The 20138-nt window shown below is 51.8% G+C and overlaps 1 protein-coding gene across 2 annotated transcripts in view; it reads left to right on the forward strand.

The window, feature by feature from the left end:
• The window catches only part of SCRIB (scribble planar cell polarity protein), a 91620-nt gene that overhangs the window by 13265 nt on the left and 58217 nt on the right, over positions 1–20138 (forward strand). For both annotated transcript variants that reach the window (XM_088540177.1, XM_088540176.1), the window contains exons 2-16: positions 3043–3160; positions 3424–3502; positions 4524–4613; positions 5527–5583; positions 6649–6712; positions 7942–8016; positions 8105–8249; positions 8595–8713; positions 9298–9497; positions 11095–11261; positions 11801–11925; positions 13079–13204; positions 13675–13908; positions 14367–14684; positions 16786–16848. In XM_088540177.1, coding sequence (XP_088396303.1) covers positions 3043–3160; positions 3424–3502; positions 4524–4613; positions 5527–5583; positions 6649–6712; positions 7942–8016; positions 8105–8249; positions 8595–8713; positions 9298–9497; positions 11095–11261; positions 11801–11925; positions 13079–13204; positions 13675–13908; positions 14367–14684; positions 16786–16848 — 1980 coding nt within the window. The remainder of the gene's footprint in view (positions 1–3042; positions 3161–3423; positions 3503–4523; positions 4614–5526; positions 5584–6648; positions 6713–7941; positions 8017–8104; positions 8250–8594; positions 8714–9297; positions 9498–11094; positions 11262–11800; positions 11926–13078; positions 13205–13674; positions 13909–14366; positions 14685–16785; positions 16849–20138) is intronic.

The raw sequence follows: 20138 nt of genomic DNA on the forward strand, positions 1-20138 counted from the left end.
AGTTCTTGGTGACTGGGTGTTGCGTGGCATCGCGTTAGGTGTGTGGGCCCTGGGGAGCTCGAAGCGGCTCTGTGTGCGTTGGGAACGCGCCTCTCCTGCCCTGCTGAGCAAACCATGGTTTCCGTGACCTTCAGTGTTGACTTTTGACCACTTGGGACGTCTGTCACATTGCAATATTTCATTCGGGCACAGCTTCACTGCACACTGAGGAGCAGAAGGTACGACCCGGCTGTCCTCCTGCTGGAGGGAGAGTCTGGCATCAGGGCTCTGAGGAAACTGTTTAACAAACTGACATTTACGAAAAACTACAAGCGAGGTATTCTGGAGCAGTGTATTTGATCAGATGTCTTCCTGAAGCAAAATTATTTGGGCAGGAAGAACTGTGAGATCGTCGCAACAGCCGCATTATAAAGCTTGCTCTGCGCTTCACGTGTGTGTGTGCGCGCGCGCACAGAGGCTTTGATGATCTTCAGTAACATGGTTATGGTAATGAAAGCTCTGTTATGCAGCTTGTTTTGTATCCATGCAGTTTACGGCAATTTAACAATTTCTGTGCTCAGGAACTGGTACATTGCTTTGATTTTGGTGACATAGCTAAAAAGGTAAATCATGATAACTGTAAGCAAAGCTGCAGTCAGCTCCCCACTGCTGCCAGTTTGTCCTGGAGATGGGTGGCTTTGAAATCTGTTGTGCCAAGCAAACGCATCCCATATATTTTGCACTGCAATGCACAGCATGATCTTATCCTAGTGTATTCCAGACAAAAATGTGTTTGGAAAAAGAATGTTTGTTTTAAGACTGCCTGGAGTCTGTAGCCGGAATTGCTGCACATTTGGAATAGACATGCTCTGTGCCCTTCACTGTATTTAGCTCGTGGACCCCGCCAGGTCAACACCATTTGTTGCTTGGAATTTCCTTTCATCCTAAAATTAGGAGAAGGAGCTGGGAAACAATAGCAAATCAGGTCGCTAAATCTCCTGTTCTGGCTTGAAATGTTGTTGTCATTTAAGACTTTCACCTACTTCTTTTCTTGTTAGGCTGCTTTGCATTGGATACGCTGAATTAAAGAGCTCCTGGTGCTCGGGGTTGGGGGCTGTTCTCCGGGCAGAGCTTCGCTTTGTGCTGCGGGGCACAGGGAGCCTAAACCCGCGTCCCGCTGCTCCCGCCGAGCGTCCTGCCTCTTGCGAGGCATTGCTGGAGGTGACAACCTCGGTGTCACCAAGGCCGTGTGGCGGGAGCCGGCAGCGAGGACACTGCGTGTGAAGCTGCAGGGCTGTGACTGCAGCAGCGAAGCTGCCCAGGGCGGCTCAGACCCCAGCGCCCTCCCTTCCCGTGCGGGGAGCGAGGCCCTCGGCGGCCGCTGTCTCCCTCTACATGAACTCTTCATTCTTCACTTCTCTCTCCTTTTTCCTTTTTTCAGCCCGTGTTAAAGGCAGCGGATACTGGTGTATCTGCAATGTTAGGGGCGAGTTTTTTTTTTTTTTTTTTTTTTTTTCATTTTCTGTCCTTCTGAAGATGAACAGGTTTCAGCACCCAGCAGCTGCTCCTGGGGCAGGTCTGCTCCAGCAGGCCTTTCCGCAACAGGATTCCAGGAAAAGCATTCGGGGAAGGAAGCCCAGGCTTCGGAGTCTTGTTTGCTCCTTTTCCCTGCAGGCTGAGTAGCCCTTCCCACGCGCCAGGGCCGCTTTCCAACCTGCGTCCGCGTTGGCTTTTCCACCTCCTGCTGCTCGCGGCCCTGGTGTCCCTGGCTCCAAGGGGGAAGCCACCCGCGTGTCGCTGCGTGGGCTGACTCCGCTCCTGCCTTTCTCTCTGCCCTCTGCATCGGTGGTTGAGCGTGTTGCTGTCTTGCAGTTCGGCCATCTAAAACCCTTAGGCTGACAGAGATACCACAGAGTAATTGTCTGTACTGTGGCAGCTCCCAAACCCGTGATTAGAGGCTTGGGGTGTGTGTAACAGTCTCTGCCTTTATTTGTGGGTTATGGGGGAACCTCTGAAATCCCTCAGGTTTTCTGCAGTGGCCTAATACTGTTTGTTTGTTATCCCGGCCCACAGTGAAATGGTCCAGGAAATACGGCAAACTCTGCAGCCCTGGGTTCATCCCATCCGGTATCCTATGTGCAACCATGGTTAGGAGCAGCTGCAAGACTGTATGGACACACCACAAGTTATGTGCAGAAAACTTAATTGTCTAGAAAGAGGATAATGGATGGATCATCTCATTTACCCTTTATAGCTAATAAAACTCACTTCTGAGAGCAAGCTTGGGAAGAATTACAAGAATTTAAGACTTCAACAATTTAGTAATTTGGCTGCTGTTGGGCTAGAAGACCTCTAGAGGTCCCTTCCAGTCAATTTTTCCTATTCTGATGTTTCTTGGAAGATTTTCTTCCACTGCTTCCTGGTCACTTGAGCCCTCTGGATCATTTGCGTGCGCCTTTTCCTTGCCGGTTCGAGCAGCCCAACCCTTTCTGCTTGGCCTTGGAGACCTGTCATGGATGTTCCCGATGAAACGCGCTGCTCCGTGCAGATGTGGGGGACACCAAGGACAGGACTTTGGTCAGATAGTTCCTCCCAGCTTCGTGTTCCTGGTGCTCGTTTTTGTGGTTGTCCTCTCTGGGTCATAGTGTTGTGAACATCACAACACTAAAGTGCCAACTGTTGTGCCTTTATAGTGACTTGCTCGGGAAGCTCTGGCGCCTGGGACATGTTGTTGTATAGGGAAACAGATGCATATTTCTGCTCCAGGGAGCTTCCAGCTTGCACCCTGCAAGGAAAGGGGGTCATTAGTGTGATAATATAGATGTTAAATGAATCACAAAGCTAATCTCACTAAATGCCTTTTTCCTTTTACCCTCATTTCCTGCAGACCATAAGTGGGGTTCTTATCTGCTCAGTAGTTGTCCTTCAAGGGCCTCAGCAGGCCAGAGGTTATGAGAAAAGTCTGTCTCCAACGAGGGTAGATGCTCGGGTTTGCCCCGAGGTGAGAAGACAGGTTTTCCATGGAGCTGCTGCTGACCCTGCTTTGTTCTCTCCCCATCTCAGCCGTTCTTCAGGCTGCTGAACCTGCGCAAGCTGGGCCTGAGCGACAATGAAATCCAGAGACTCCCCCCCGAGGTTGCCAACTTCATGCAGCTGGTGGAACTGGACATCTCCCGTAACGGTAAGGTTGGAGCTAGAGCACCCAGCTCGGGCCGTGGCCTCCTGCCTTTCCACTGCGCCGGTGCTGCCTGCTCTGCTCCGTGCTCCTCTGCTCCGGAGTCGGCGCAGCCCTTCCGCAGACCCCACACAGGGATCTCTCATGGGTTCTGAGCTGTGACATTTGATTGTGATGCTGTGTCTCAGGCTGCCACTGGTACCTTTTGTCTCGTTTTCTATTTGATAGGCTCTTCTCAAGCCTCTTTTTTGTTTCACATGTTTTTCCAGACATTCCAGAAATTCCGGAAAGCATCAAATTCTGCAAATCCTTAGAGATCGCAGACTTCAGTGGGAACCCTCTCTCCAGGTAGGAAGGCATGCAGTCCTCTTGCTCAGCTGAGAATGAGCGCGGAGCTCATTCTCCAGAGCTCTCCTGAGTCTTCATCTTGTCATCAGCTTCCCTTGAAGTCCAAGTCCGTGATCCCTCCATCTTGGACAAGATCTGCAGATGTGTCTGGGTGCCAGAGCCCTGCTGGGAACAGGGCTCTGCCCTCTCCTCGGTCTCGGGGTTCCACAGCTCTTGGTCTATGCATTGGGCAGTTTGGCTGGGGCTCATCTGTGCTTACAGGCCGTGTTTTCGGGCCCCGATGGCTCCGTGCGTTCTCTACCAGCATCCCTGGAGGTGTCATTTTTACTCTAGATACCTGCTGCCGTTTGTGCTCCTGGGCAAGCGTGGCCCAAATTGCCATTTCAAGTAGATTTAACTCTGTTTCCCTCTTGTAGTGTCAAACGGTGTCCGGATGGTATAACTTTTCAGGCAGTGTGAATCCCTGAACAGCAGCAGTTCTCGCTTTAAAAGCTGTTTGGCAGAGGCCTTTTGTGGCCTGGGCTGTGTAGAATGTCTGCAAGAGCAACGGGGCAGAACAGCCCCAGGAGCAGTCTGTAAACAGCGAAGGATGCATCTTCTTTACGGGTCTTTTGCTGTTCTGTTGCACCCTGGAGCTGCTTTGATACTACTTGCTTCTGGGACATGCACCAGTGTCCTCTGGAAAAGATCCTTGGCTGTAGGGGGACGTTACTTGGCAGCCCTTCCTTCTTCCAAGCTTGACGGACCCCATGGCAAAGCTCAGCCTGGGAGCTGTGCATGAGCACCCCAGAGCCGGCCTTGCCCAATGGGACACACAGCCCCTTTGCTGGAAGGGGACATTGGAGCCTTGGGAATGGGGGTGCTAGCTCAGGAGCCGAGGTCAGAGCAGGTTCCTGCCTTTCTCCTTTGGCGCGTGTTGACACAGTGGGACCAGGCTGGGGTCTCACGGATGTGATGAGGTGCCCAGGGCTTGTTTTGTGCACAGCCCTTGAGTGTCCTGCCAACCTGTCGTGTGTTCCAGGCTCCCTGAGGGCTTCACGCAGCTGCGGAGCCTGGGCCACCTGGCCCTCAACGATGTGTCCCTGCAGAGCCTCCCCAGCGACATTGGGAAGTGAGTATGTTGTGCCGTGGGCTCGCTCCGGGGTGGCGAGGCCAGCAGGGCTTGTGGGGAGTGGGCACCTCCCAGCCCCAGCCCATCCCTGCCCTGAACGCGCTTCTGTGCGCCTCCGAGCCCTGCTCTTAAATCAGAATGGTGCAGAGAGATTCCTTGCCTGGAGGCTGCTGCTGCCTCTCCCCTGCTCTCCCAGTAGAGTTTCTGCCTTTCCATTTGTGTGAGATTAGTTGCTGATGTGGACGCGTTGTAACTGGGTGGGAAGCAGCCTCCCCTGAGGGTTGGTGAGAGTAACAGTTCATCATTCTGCTCAAGTTCATAGTGCTCAGCTTTTTGTTTACGCCTGAACCCCTGCATAACCCAGCAGCTAGATACATGGCCCTGGCTCCAGGTTATCCCTCTTCTCCTGAGGGCGAAGGCAGCGCTTGGTGCTTGCAAGGAGTGAGCCCAGGGCCACCCAAATCCTAAGGGTGCCTTTTTCTATCTGAGCGCCCCTCTGCCTCCTCCCAGGCAGATGGGTTCTGCCTGCCAGTGCTTGTGGGGCGCATGGTGCAGGGCGAAGCCCTCACAGCCCTCCCGGCAGTGCCACAGTCCTCCCTGAGGCTGGGCTCCTGCACGGAGGGTCATCGTGCTCCTGGGCAGATGGCCTGGGGATGATACTGCGTTCCCTTGCCCAGGGCTTGGACACAGCCTTGTTTCCCCATGACTTTGCAATGGGAAAGCACCATCACCATGAGCAGTTTAAGGCTCTCTTTGGTTTGTGTGTTCCCCTGCCGTGTGCATGTCTGCCTTCATACTCATAGTGCTCATGTGTGCAGGCCCTGGGCTCTGTCCCAGGGAAGGTTCGAGCATCTCCTGTGTTCCACAGGCACCTCCACTGACTCTGGCTCCCCTGTTCCTCTTTCTCTTGCAGCTTGGCAAACCTGGTGACCTTGGAGCTGCGTGAGAACCTCCTCAAGACTCTCCCCACGTGAGTGTCTGTCTGGAGGCTTCAGGAGACTCCGAACTGGTTATTACTGCTGCATTCCTCTGGGACTTGCTATTGCTCTACACAGGCTGTAGCACTTTGCTTGGGAGGGTACGAGGCTTCGAGGAGGTTAATGTATCTGGCTGGATTTCTGTAGATTTGGGTGAGGAGGGAGAGAGATGGTGCAGGACTCGAGAACTGGGAAGGGTGTTTAAAGTTTATGCTGGATGATTTGGAATAGACAGGGTTCCGAGACAGCCTCTGGAAGTGCTGAGCACCCTCTTCCCTTGCAAAATGGAGCAAATGACAGATTGTTTTGGAAAAAGAGAGAAAAATGTACTGACGTGGGTGTAGGAAGAGAGATGGCTTCCTGGCAGAGCATCTCTTGGTCCAGCTGTGGTGCAACCAAAGAGGCAGGAGGTGGAGAACTGATGAGGTTAGACATGAACCTCTCATGTGGGGCCCGTCAGAGTTGCCCTTTAGTTTGGATGATGGAAATACGTAGATGTATTCCTCAGAGAAATGCAGTGGTTCTATATGAGAGCAGTTCTTTATGTACAGAATCAAAAGGGCTACAGACCCTCCATGTTAGGTCAGAATTAAGATTCTTTCCCGTAGCCTGAGTTGAGTTTTTCTGTGACTCAGTTGCCTTGTCTGGGGAGGCAGGGCTGGAGCTGGGGAGTGGAGCCTGCATGGAGAGAGGCGCCGAATCCAGGTGCTCCGGGGCTGGGGGCCGCCCTGTCCCAGCAGCTCCTCGTCAGGGCCGTGGGCCGCCCTGTCCTGGCTCCTGGTTTGTCATCTGTTGTGTTTTTGCCCAAGGAAAGTGTATTTTTTGGTGGTGGGGAGAGAGCAGCTTGGTGTTAATAGAGAAACCGACCACTTTGGGACTTCTTGGGTCACCTCTAACCTGCGTAGCTGAGAGGGTGTAGGAAAGGGCCGGAGCTGCCCCATCTGTTTTAGGCATTCTTCAAAGTTATGTGGTTTGTGAGATGTGTGCTCCTGATGCTAACCTTCCTTTCTTTCTCTCTCTGTCTCTCTCTCTTCCCCTCTGTTCCCTGTATCTTGCAGTTCACTCTCATTCCTCGTCAAGTTAGAGCAGTTGGATCTTGGTGGCAATGACCTGGAAGTACTGGTAGGTGAGGGATGGTGGGGAGGGAACGTGGATGGTTGGGAGGGGCAGTACCCCATGGAAGCAAGTGTTGTTTCATCTGAAATACAAAGGACTAGAACCTAAAGTTGTTTGGAAAGACTGTGGTCTGTCCTGTACGACCTAAACGTTGTTCCCATAACGTTTTCGTTGCGTGTTGGCCATGCACCTTGCTCCCTCTTGCACACCTCGTGCTGTTCTCTGCAACCCTTTTGCACGGGGATGTTCTTCCTCTCTAGCTGCCGCAAGATCTTTTCTTTCTCATTCAGAGACTCTGCTTGTTACTCCCTTTCTCTTCTGTGCTGCCCTATGCCGCAGTCAGTTGCTGCTTCACTTCTGCTAGGCCATTTTTCCTCCATTCTCCTTTTTGACTTCAATTCTCTGCTAGAAAGTAAGCGCAGGGCCGTTCCATGTTCTTCCAGTTGGTGACTCCGCAAGCGTGGAGCTCCCCAGGGATGGCGGTGCCACCATGGAGGGCTCCACAGCCCGGGAGCGTTGAGAGCCAGGACAGGATCTTGGGCTCCTCTTGGTGTTTGGGGGCATCCCTCAGGGTCCTTTCATTTTGTACCTGTGGATTAAGCTGTTACCAATCCCTGCTCCTGACGTTCTGGTTGCTTTTTGGTGGAAAGCTGCCTAAAATGGGAGACAAGTTGCTGGTGCAGCTTATCAGGTCCAAGGCTGCAACCTGCTTGTGAGAGCAGTTTTATAACACTTGAATTCACCTCAGTGGTGCATTGACTCCCAAGCGAAATGATAGTCAGTATGTGCATTGTTTGATTCAAAATTCAGGGATGCAGTGAATGCATCTGTCGCGGCTGATGGTGTTTGTACACCGTGCTGGAGCGGCCAGTGCTGTTGGAACATTTTCATCCCTGTCTCTGAAGAGCAGACACATTTCTTCTGAGGGACCAGCCCCTCAAAGCCTCTCTAGCTCCTACCCACGTGCTACCAGGCAGTCCTTGCTGTCCTCTTCCACGTGTCCTCTTGGGAGCCTCTGCAGGGAGTGTGACACCCCAGGGGCTTCCAAACACACGTCCTGCTGCACTGTGGCATATCGGTGTGTCAGTATCAAAACGATTGGGGGACGGTTCCTGGAGGTAGGAGAGCTGTGATAGTGATGGGCTCTGCAAAGGTTTGCTGAGGTTTGGGGCGCTGCAAAGGAGCCTCTCCCCTGTGCGAGGGGCTGACGCTAACGCTCTGCTCATGTGCTACAGCCGGACACGCTGGGAGCGCTGCCAAACCTGCGCGAGCTCTGGCTGGACCGGAACCAGCTCTCGACCCTGCCTCCCGTGAGTACCCGCTCAGGCTATGCCTCACCACATGGCTCCCTTCTCTGCTGCTCCCTTGAGCCATAGGTCATCCCCTTTCTCGTCCCAGGAGCTGGGCAACCTGCGCCGCTTGGTCTGTCTGGATGTGTCAGAAAACAAGTTGGAGCAGTTGCCCGATGAGGTCAGTGGGCTGGTAGCACTGACAGACCTGCTGCTGTCGCAGAACCTGCTGGAATGCATTCCAGATGGGATTGGTGAGTACTGTGGGACGGGGACCAGGGCAGGAGCCTCTGCTGCCCCCAGAGTGTTTTGGAGGCTTGGCAAGGGTGTGTGTAATGGGGTATTACCATTTCCTGAGCACAATCATGGTGGAAGATTGCAGGAGCAGGAGGTGCTGGTGAGCAGGACCCTATGTGACTAGTTGATGTTCTCGATCTGCATTGTGCATGGGTGGAAGCTGTGAGGAGGACTGAGGAGGAAGGATAGTGCCAAGGCTGCTGAATTGGATAATCCTGATAGGAGGCAATTCAGCCAGATAAACATGGGACATGATCTTGCTGCTGTGACATAGCTCACACGTAGCTTGTTGCCCTCGCCAGGTCAACTGAAGCAGCTCTCCATCCTGAAGGTGGACCAGAATCGGCTGACAGAGGTGACAGAGTCGATTGGAGACTGTGAAAATCTGTCAGAACTCATCTTGACAGAGAACATGCTGACAGTGAGTACCCCTGGCGCGGCCCCGGCCTCAGTTTAGCTGCACGCCAGGGATCCCTCCCACCTCCTGGTCTCTGAGCCACACTCATCAGCGTGCCCTGCCTGCTTTGCTTCACAGAGATGCACCTAGCTCAGAGCCTTCTCTAAGACCCTGCTGGAAGCTGTTCTCTCCAAATAATTAGCTGAGAAATTATCTGGGATAGCCAGGATGGATCAGTCCAGAAGCACATTGAGTGTGATGGGACCAAAACTACATGAAAAGCTGATTTTGATCAGGGGTCACACAAGAGTGTAATTTAAAAATGGATGTGCTCTGAGCTGCTTGCAGTCTGATTGGTAAAATACAAATATTATGAAGGGCCAGACAAACAGGAATATCTTTGCCAGTGGTGTTCTGAGTGTGCTGTGCTGAGGTGAATCGTTTCCACGTGTAACAAGCTGTGAACTTGCAGGAAAATTGGGCCCACAGTTAAAGTAAGAACTTCACTGGAAACTTGTCTACTAGAAAGAAAAGGCCGCTTTTTCGAGAAGGTGCAAGGTTTATATCCACTCTGATCCTCTTATCTGGCATAACAACCATCTTCCTAGGCCTTACCAAAATCCCTTGGGAAGCTGACCAAGCTGACTAACTTGAACGTGGATCGGAACCGGCTAACGTCCCTTCCCGCCGAGATCGGGGGCTGTGCCAACTTGAACGTGCTGTCCCTGCGCGACAACCGCCTGGCGCTCCTGCCGCCGGAGCTGGCGAACACCACGGAGCTGCACGTGCTGGACGTGGCCGGGAACAGGTGAGCGGGGCTGGGACACGCGCCTGGAGGTGTAGGGAATCCCTACGCAGGGTGTTCTCCTGGTGCCGTGGAAACTTAGAGCAGTGTGGAGAATCAGACCCGAAACTTCATGGAAGCTGCATCTGATCTCCACACCGCTCTAAGTTTCCACGGCACCAGGAGAACACCCTGCGTAGGGATTCCCTACATGGAGGCACCTTCCGGAGAGGCCAGCAGGAGGAGCAGAGCGGCGCGGCTGCACCGTGGGGAGCAGGGGAGTCTGTGCTCATTCCAAGGGCAGGAAAGTGTTGGGAGAGCCCCAAGTCGGCATCTTAGACCTCTGGAAAAGGTCTCTCAAGCTTTGCCTGTTAAGCCCTTTTCCACTGTGATTTCACATAGCAGAGAACTGCTGCAGAGATGCATGGGCATTTGCTACCAGCGTGTGTGCAGTGGAGGTCTGGGGCAGTCCCTGGCCCTTGCTGCCTTCCACATCTTGCAGTTCTGTGTAGCCAGCGCTCAGGCAGCCAGTGCCAAAGCCCTGTGACGTGTACCAGCTTGTCTGCAGCACAGGAGGCTGCCCTGCCCTTGTTGGGACAGTCCTCACTCAGCCTTGGTCAGGCTTTGGCCAGCCTGGCAGAAAAGCATCTCCTGCTGCACTGCTCGCCCTCGCTGTTGTACGCGCACGCTCCAGAGCGGCCCTGGTTGTCCCTGGCTCTGTGTGGAGCTTGTTCGACCCTTGGCAACGGCCTGGAGCGAGCGGCAGATTCACTGGGGCCATCCTGTTGAGTCGCTGCAGTACAAAGCAGCCTTCCCCAAACGGCCTCTCGGCTCCGGCACGGGGGACTCTGACCAGCTGCTGCCTCTTTCCAAGTGTGAGAACTGCACCAGGCACGTTTAGTTCTTGCTCTTTTGCTTCTCTCTCTGGCCAAAACCACCTCAGCTCCTGCTCTGTTTTTCCAATGTCACTGGGATTTTCCTAGTATTTTCTGTGCTGCTGAGGTGTCTCACAGGGGTTGTCAGCACTTACTGGGTAAAATTCAGTCTGAATAGTATATCAGTACAAAGCGCAGCGTGAACATCACTCAGCAAAACATGTCGCATGCTAAAATTCTGTACTTTATACAGGCTTGGAAATCTTTTTTTTTTTTTTTTTTTTTTTTTTGTGGCTACATCTGTCTTTTGACATACCATTGCGGGGTAGAGAAGGCAGGACTGCAGTTCTGTTAGCAGAGGCTTGTGTTTCTAACACAAATTGGGAGCTGACCAGACCTCCTGTTCAGAACAGTAGTCTGTGAAAACATCATCCTTTCTGCTTTCCACCCCCTCCATGAAGTTCACTCTTTCCAGTTTTGTGATTTCCACTTCTTTCACGTTCATCACTGTTGCTGAAAGTTGTCCTCTGCTACCATCTGTGGCGGGTTCCTGTGGGTTGCTGGAGTCCCATGTGTGGCTGTGGCAGAGCTGCAGGCAGCATGAGCTACTGTTTCAGGGTGCCCAGGAGTGAGTCCTGGGGGGATTTGCTGCTCCTGTCCTCCTTTAACACAGCTAATACAGTCGGGTGCTGCGTGGGAGCTCCTTCGCAGCCAAGTTTAACCAGAAGTTCTTTTTTCTCTTGCAGACTGCAGAACTTGCCATTTGCTTTGACAAATCTTAACCTGAAAGCCCTCTGGCTGGCAGAAAATCAATCCCAGCCCATGCTGAAATTCCAGACAGAGGATGATGAAAAGACGGGAGAAAAAGTTCTCACGTGTTACCTGCTTCCGCAGCAGCCCTCTCCCAGCCTAGGTAAGAGACTTTCTCCTCAGAGTTGCCTCCTCCTGCCTTTCCCTGGTACTGGTTACTGTGGTAGCTCTAGCAGACCAGGTGTCCCATGCCACTTTCTAAGGCAGAGGTTAATTAGCAGAAACTACTGCTCTGTCAGGCGGTGAGGGTGCTGAGGCCTAGGCTTCAGGTGTTCTTGAAGTATTTTGCTTCCCTGTTGACTGAGTAATTTGTTTTCTCTAAAGTTTGCTTCCTGACATGGCAGCACTCTTGTGTCAGCAGTTTGATTTGTGCCTTAATCCTACCCTCTTTTTTCAATTCTTGGGTAGAGTGTGCTAAAACTGAACCCTTCAGTGCCCTTGTGGAGGCCGTTACACATCTGGGAGGAGACACACACGGGGTGACAAGATGGGGAGGAGGCTTTGACCTCAGGGCCTCTGCAGCGTGATGGCCATGGACAAATGTGATAGAACAGCCTTAATGGGATGAGAACTGTCTTTTGTCCAAGCACACAGCTCTGCTCGTTCAGAAAGTAGCTCCCAATTTGTTAACCTTCTCCCCAGAGAATCTTTTGCAGAACAGTGTGGATGAGAGCTGGACGGACACGAACTTAAACAGAGTCAGTGTGATTCAGTTCCTGGATGAGCCCAAAATGGATGATGATGATGAGTCCGGAGCTGAGAGAAGGGTAAGAAGAACAATATCTAGACACTTGTTTTCTACAGAATTATGAGGGCAATCTACATTTTTTTCCTAGTGCAAGGAGCCATTATGGTGTTCCTGTTCCAAAGCACCTGTGTTATTGCTGCAGGCATGTACTACATATGTATATGTACAAGGTTCCAAGATTCCTTGAGGAGACAAGCAGATGCAAAAGAGATTGCCCTGAGAGTCTTTGTGCAGATATAATATTGACCTTCACATTACGGGAACTGAACTGTGACTGCTGGTTAGTCTGAAGAGCACTTGGGATCCCAGAGGTCTGGGTGGTCACAGCAGTGTTGGTGCTGGATCGGTGCTGACCCCCTCTCCGGGGAAATGCAGCAGCTTCAAACTCAAACCAGACAATCTCCAAGCCTGCAGCCAGATGCAGTCCTGTGCTGTATCCTATAACCAGGGAGCTGAACTTTATAACTGCAGACAGAAAACCTAAAAGCATTGGGCAGATCATTTTACTTTGCACTTTAGAGGTGCAAAGGGCAGGATAAAAGCTTCATTTTTCAACAAGTCTAATATTGGTTTAAATGTCCTGCAGGATTTCTTGCTCTTTTCATATCATTCAGAGAGTTTATCCTGAGATCTCAATCCTTTTATTAAAAGATATATGGGCTGGTCTCAGTGCTGCATCTGTCCTTACAGACATGAGATTACAGCAATGAGATTTTTTTCCTGCTGTATTAGATTTTTTTCTAGTTGTTACTAATTGTAAAATGCTGAGTTTTTTGACTTCTGCCTCCTGGAATGGAGCCAGATGAGTATCAGCAATTCTGCTGCCTTGGAAGTTTGTCAGACATTTTAAGAAATGCCAGATGGATTGAGAAATTCCACCTGTGTATTCCTCCAGGGAATCCTCTTGTGGGTTCACTGTATCCTGGTGTTTGCTAAGGCTGTAGCACAGTTGGAACCGCCTGTCTGCATGGCTTCTCCAGCTCCCTGTTCATGAGCTGGGGACAGTCTCTGAGGAGTGTTACCTTCTTCAGCTGCATCTGCCCTCTTGCCGGCTTCGGGCTGCAGTGGAGGAGAGGCTGGATCCCACCCTGCCGTGTGGCAGTTAGGCTGGTCCTGCTGCAGCTCCCCTGCCCTGCTCCAGACTGCTCAGACTGCCTGTTCTTCCTTGGCAGGGCCTGCAACGCCGAGCAACCCCACACCCCAGCGAGCTGAAGGTCATGAAGAAGGTGATTGAAGTGCGGCGCAATGAGGGGTCTGCAGCAAAGCCTGACGCAGACCTCAACTCTCCGAAGGCAGAAGTGAGTTCACTGCAGAATCGGTCACCGCAGAGCAGCACATAATGGATTACAGAATGGTGAACAAGTGTTTGCCAGCTGGGTAGCAATAATTCTGCGGGGGGAAAGACTGGGATGAAGATGTGGTGGTGGGAATGGTCACTGACGCGGAGCAAGAGGTTCAATGACGATCCAGAGAAGGGTGTAAAAGAAGGCTCTGATATTCTGAATAAAGAATGCTAGGAGTAGAGTATTTGCAGGGAGTGTCTTGCTGTCTAGGTGTGGTATTGCGAATAAATGCCCAAGCAGATGGTGGAACTAGGCTGGACCTAGGTGAAAAGTAGCAGACTTGGCAGGGGAGGCAGTAGCTGGTTTGGAGGAAAAGTTGGTTCTGATGGCACTGGATCATATCCCACCTCGTTCCAGTCACATTATGTTGCTCCACCTGCTGCTTTGGTTTTCATCTTGACTTTTCCAACCTCTTGTCTTCCCAGGAGAAGAGACTGAGCGGCATGTCGAACCGCAGCGAGGACTCGCACCTTTCCAACAGCACGGCCTCTGCGGAGCCTCGGGGAGAGGAGCAGGGGGAGGAGGGGGAGAGGAACTGGATGAACAGGCAGGGGCCTGAGGTGCAAGAGCTGGAGAAGGAAGTAAAGCCAAGACCTGACGAGGAGCGTAAAGAAGCAGCTGACCAAGAGGAGGAAGATGCAGAGGTGGAATACAATGAGGTAGGAGCCCAGGAGCTGCAGCAGGTCATGGTGAAAAAGCAGAAGGGCCTGAAAGTTTCAGTGAACGTGAGAAATGGGTGTTCAGTGAGCCATGTTGTACTGGGAGAAATGAGGCCCACAGATGCCCAAGTGCAAGTAGGTATTCAGGGAGGCCATGGAAGATGGGGGCATGGGTGACTAGAAAGGATAGCATGGGAGACAGGCAGGGAAAATCAGGACTACAGGACCAAGCGTCTTCAGTCCTTGGCACTGACGCGAGGCATAGCTGGATGAGAGAGCTATTATGGAAAAGGACAAGTGTGGTGGAACTCATGATGTCTGTTCCTGCATCTCCTGTAGCGTAGGAGCAGCCGCGCTGGCTTTGCCTGCGGTGGCGGCAGAGGGAGAGCAGCCCTGTGCTGCCTGCAGGCTTAGCTGTTATTCGGGGCTCACTGCCTTTGCGGGCTTTGCTTTTGTAGCCCACTGTACACTTTGCTGAGGACACACTGATACGGAGTGAGGATGAGGATGAAGATGAAGAAAGACCATTCCCAGTGGAGAAACAGAGGCTCATCCGCAAGGACACACCCCATTATAAGAAACACTTTAAGATAACTAAACTGCCCAAGCCAGAGGCAGTGGTGGCACTCCTGCAGGGGCTGAACAGTGATGGGGTCCCCAAAGAGGAAGAGGAGTTAGGAGGCTGCAATAACAACACAGAGCCTGAGGACCAGGAGGAAGCTTGGGATGAGGATGACATCAAGAATGGAGCTTTATCCACTCAGCCCTCAGTGAAGGTAAGGTCTTGTGGCAGAGGGGGTGGTCAAGATGTCCCTCCTGCTGCTTTTAACTGCCAAGTGCGGCACCAATGAAGATATTGGGAAGAGGCCCTAGCCTAGGAGGGACATGCTCAGGGAAGAGAGTTGAAGTTCCTTCTGGAGCTGATACAGTTATCCAGTAGCCGCCTTTGTTGCTCGTTTCGGAGTCCTTGGCTATGTCCAAATTCTCACGCTCCCCAGTTGTGTGCGATGTTTGTTCTGTGCTGCAAGAGTAGTTCTCTTGTCTATCACTAACAGGTTCTTTTGTTCCTTGCAATCACCTCCTCCCTTACTGGTTGTTGCCTCTCGTCTGCACCAGGGTGAGCTGTGCCCCTCGATGGATTCTCATCTCTGCAGGTTTCCGCTCGGGCTACCTGCAGTGCCTTTGTGCTGCAGCTCCTCTTTCCTGGAGAGGAGTGGGCAATGGGAGCAGAAGGGAGCACGCGGCCCTGTGCCTGCCCCGGTGCGGCTGCATCCCGGTGATGTGCGCGCTGGCCTGGGGGGAACTGGTGACCTGAATTTTGCCGTTGCCCTGGGAAGCCTTTCTGACCAGGCTGGGAGTTGTTGACTCCTTGGGTTTGCTTGGCTGAATCCCTATGCTTGACCCTGGGACACGTGGAGATTTCTGCTTGGGGAAAGAAGCTCACAGCAGAGTAAGAATATACTGTTGAGAAAAGTGCATGTGGTCAGGCTGGTTTTTGGAGTTGAAGTTGCTGATAATTTTGTGAGGTTGCTTAACAGGCAAGAACAGGATGAGGCTGAATCTCCATCATATGACATCCACAGATATTGTGGATGAGATACGGGTCTCTGAAATGGGTGGAAGAAAATGCAGTAATTAATGGTTATTCTTGCTGTGTGCCCCTCTCCACCCACTCCGGACTGATCACTTCCACCCCACACAACTGTTCAGATTGCACAGGGAAGGTTCTTGCACTCAAGTTTGCATTGAATTTTTCCCTCTGTGGATGTTTGCCTTGCTCTGTGTGCACTGGTACTTGCTCTCTAGGGACCAGACATGCAATTTCCTTGCTTTCAGAGTAAAAATAAGTTGCTGCTGTTGCTTGTAAGAACATATGAGGCCAGCTTGAGTACTCTGGATCAGAGATGTGACATTACTTGGGAAATGTCCTGACATAAAATGTTCGTTTTAGTCTTGGACTCATAACCAAGGGTACCTTGCCCCATAGGCAACACCTGCATGGACTTGAGACTGCAGGCTTGATAACTCATTATGAAAAAGTCATCTTTACTCTTTTCTAAGAGTTCTGCCTAGAAATGGCAGTTTTTCTGCTCTCAGAGCCGGATGAATGCCTGCTCTGTGGGGGCTGGGTTGCTGTCTTGCCTCCCGAGCAGTGCTGTGGAAAGGGCAGCATGGAGCAGTATCCCCATGGAAAAGAGCATCAAGGAAGAAGAGCTGCACATGTTGAAGAAGGAGATAGAGTAGGGCGTGAGGAGGCTGAGCGTTGCACCAGAGTGCTGCTTGCTTAGTTTGCTTTGCCTAGGCGGATGTTTTTGTGAGAAATTCTCAGGTTTCCTGCGTTTGGGAGCAGAATCCCGTGGCACCTGGCAGGCTGCACGTCATGCCAGAGCCTTTCCCCTTTGCAGGAGTGAGCAGCGCAATTTGATGTGGGAGAGCCGCAGCCCGCTGCCACAGCTGGGTGGCACCAGAGGACCTTTTGTGGCTGTTGAGTCCTTCCTTCCTCAGCAAGTGACTGAGCCCAGGGGCAGTAGCCAGCGCTGTGGGCACTCCGCTCCTGACTACTGGTCACCTCAGTGCCAGCACAGGCAGCACGTGGTCACCTCCTCAGGGCCTGTGCAGGCAGCACGTGGTCACCACCTCCAAAGCACCGCGTGGCTGAGGCGAGGTGGACGCCATGTGGCTGAGGTGCCGCAGGCGCCGCGCTGCGGGCCTAGGTGCCAGCAGGGCTGAGGTGCCGCGGGCGGCCTCGCTCTGCGGCTGTGGCCAGGCCTGTCAGAGCCCTGTGCGTCTGCGTGTTGGGTGGTGGTGGTAGTGGTGGCGGGTTTGGTTTATGCTCCACTAATCCGCATGCCTCTTTGCTGGTTCCTGTCCTAACAGGGGGTGTCGTTTGATCAAGCCAATAATCTGCTGATTGAGCCTGCTCGCATTGAGGAGGAAGAGGTCTGTACCATTCCTACTGTTCTCTCTCTGCCAAAATCATTCAACCTGCTTGATTTGCTTCCCAGGCTCACCCAAGGTTGTAGGGGGAACTCTGATCTATCTGGGTCAAGTGGCTTCCGGACCTGACTGATCACAAACACACGATGATGATTTTTCCTCCCCTTCTTTCACCTCCTTTCCCTACCTTTCCCTACCTGAGGTGAGAATGGCTGCTGCAGAGCGAGGTGGAAGAGGTGTAGAAAACCAAGCAGGGGATGATGCGTAATCTTGTTGGCTGTATGCTGAGGAAGGAGAAGGTGGATGAAAATAAATGTGTGCTTTAGGGTTGATAGGTAGCTCTGAAGGAAGAGAGGCCTCAAGAACCTGCCAGTTGCTGTGTATGGGCTTCTGAGGTAGGGAGGGAATCTAGCTCAGGAGCCTGTGCCATGGGGCAAGGTGAATGGGAGCTGATGCTTCCTGCATCTCAGGGAAGCTCCTCAAGTCTTCCCATGCAGCCCTTGGGATGTCAGGAAGGGGCAGGCGGCACTAGCAGAATTGTAAAGCCCCATCGTGTGTGTGCTGTTCTGGGTCATGGTTTAAAGTTCTGTGTGTTGCAACCTTAGCTCATCCTCTGGCTGTGATTAACTTCTGGAATTTGTTTCCGACACTAAGTGGCATTTCCCACCCCACTGGGCAGTGCACAGGGCCCGTGGCAAACAGGAGGTTACTGCTGTCAGTGCTGGATGCTTGCAGCAAGGCTGCTCTGTCGTGACACTCTGCTAGTATCAAAGCAGTGTATTACATCAAGGCACTGGCCTACTTGTCTCCATGAACTTGCCTCTCTGCTTCTCCCCCGTGTGTGATGTGGAAACTTCCCTTTATTGGTTTTGGAGCAAAACTTTCTGGGAGAGAAGTGACAGAAATCCTTTCCCTTTCAGGCAAAAAGTGAACTGACTCAGTTGTGGTCCGTTCTTAATGTGTTGTGAAGATTTGTCTATCTCCTTAGCTGGAGACCACTGCAAAACACGTTCACATTTCTTGCATTTCTCTTCTATATAGCTCTTCTATCACCAATGACCAGACAAAACTTGGTACAGCCAGGTGCTTCCTGCTTCCTTCGTTTGGGAGCTCCCTGCTCCTGGGGACAGGGACATCTCTCACCTGAGAGTGAACTGGAACTGTTCTCCCTGGAGAAGAGAAGACTGGGGGCAGGGTCTTAGCACTGTCTATCTTAACTGTCTGTCTGTCTATCTTAAGTATCTATCGAAGCATTCTATGATTCTAACAGTGTCTTATGAGCAAACATGTGAAGGGAGGGTGTGAAGAGACCAGGTTCTCCTTGGTGGTGGCCATTAACAGGACAAGAGAGAACGGGCACAAGCTGAAGTAAAGAACAGCTTTTCTGCTCTGTTACCCCTGCACCAACAGGCCGTTTGCCCAAGCAAGCCCTGCGATGCCCCTGCCGCGGAGCGCTGGGTGCCTCTTGGAAGCACGGGGCGAGTTCACGCTGCGGCTCTTGCTCTCCTTGTATAGTTTCATACAGCTCTCAGAGGCAAGGAGCTAGTGCCTGTGCCTTCCTTATGCCTAAGACAGAATCCTGAGCCCAGCATTGCGCTCACCGGAGCAGAGCTGGAGACACCCACCTGCTTCCTGTCACCACCCCAGCACTGGGGTGCAGGGCCCTGGTGCTGTGTGTGCTGCTGCTGTTTCCCATCTCCTTCAGCTGTTGGTGCATGTGGGCTCTAGTGCAGGGGAAGCAGTAATTTTGTTAAAGCCTGTCTGATACGATACCTGCATGCCATGGCTGACTCTCTTCCAAGGTGTTGCCTCAGTCTCCAGCTGTAGGATTGAAATGTCCGTATCTGGTGCTATGGAGGCTTCCGCAAGGCGAGAGAAGTGTATCAAGCTGCTGTTGAAGTTGCACTTGAAACCTTACTGGTTTCAGAAATTTTTCAAAGGAATAGAGTGTCCAGCAAGAGCTGGACTCCGTCAGACTGTGTGGTTTGACAATGATAAGGGGAAGTGGTTCCCCTGCTCCATTTAAGTGACTTCGGTTCTGCATCTGAGATGATGATTGATGTCCCTCTGGTTTTGCCAGGCTTTAACCTGTCTTCTTCAGAGAACAGTGGAAATAAGAGGCGTGAAGGACTCTGCAGCGGCAAAACTTGCACTGGTGGAGGAGCTTTGTGCTGGTGCAGGAGCTTTGTAGGTTTTTGCTTCTCCTATGGGGCTTTCATGCAGCTGCGCAAGGTCATCTAGTCAAGAGATGTTGGCAATTTCCCTCCCTAGGAGCAGGCTGGGCTGCTCTGAGAAGTTCACAGCTTCTTGACTCGCCGCTTCCTTGGCAGAGCGTAAAAAATTCCTGTCACCTCCCTCTGCTCCCATGTCAAATGCTGTCCCTCCAAGTCGGGAACAGGTTCAGTCATCTCCTGGAAGCCGTTTTGCCCTGTGGAAATGGCTCAGCAGTGTCACTGTGTCTGAATGCAAGCCTTGTGCTTATGCCCACCGCTGTTCGTTGCCAGGAGCGGACAGTGACAGCACAGCTCGGTTTGTCCTGAAACATCCGAGGTTAACAGGGTTCAACTGTAAAAAAAGCCAGTGCGTTTAGTGCCTGGCATCAGCACGCCCTGCCCTTGTGAGCAGTCCTGCTCGTCTCGGTGACACCGCACAAATACTGCTTTGGCTTGGAGCCCTGTGCCTTGAGCTTGCTTTCTCTCTCTCTCTGTCTCTCTCTCTCTCTCTTCTCTCTCTTTCTCTGTTTTTGTTTCATATCTATATAATTTGCTGGGTAACACCACTATACTTACTGGTATGTTACCAGACTTTGAATTGTTCTGTAGAAAACTTGGGGATTATTAATCTATCTTGTCTGATATAAGATCATGTCAGCTGTATTTACTCTGCTGACTTGACCAGAACAAACCTTCTAACAGAGCAGAATCCTCTTACAAAGTTGTCAGAAGATGCCATGCCCCACTTTCTCTGCTTAGTTTTTTAAATGACAAATCATCCCACTGAGCAATGAAAAAAGTGCTTAATTTTCTGTCTACGTCTCTGTCACTGAATTTCTAGATGGACAATTTTTTATGACTTTTTCCCCCTGGACTACAGGGCCCTTGCTGTTCTTTCTTGTTCTGTGACTACCTGCCCACAGCATTTTGAGCACAGGGTTTGTAACCTTTTATTTTAAATGTCGACCTTTGCATTTAGAACTGTGAAGGCACTGTTTGGATACACTCCCCCTTCTAAGTGACAGCAGTTACTCATGATGTCTTCTTATTCATCTTAGTGTATCACTCTGTGCAGCTACG

This window comes from Tinamus guttatus, unplaced genomic scaffold (assembly GCF_059628265.1).
Source record: "Tinamus guttatus ecotype Peru unplaced genomic scaffold, ASM5962826v1 Tinamus_guttatus_pri_ptg000056l, whole genome shotgun sequence".
Lineage (NCBI taxonomy): Eukaryota > Metazoa > Chordata > Aves > Tinamiformes > Tinamidae > Tinamus > Tinamus guttatus.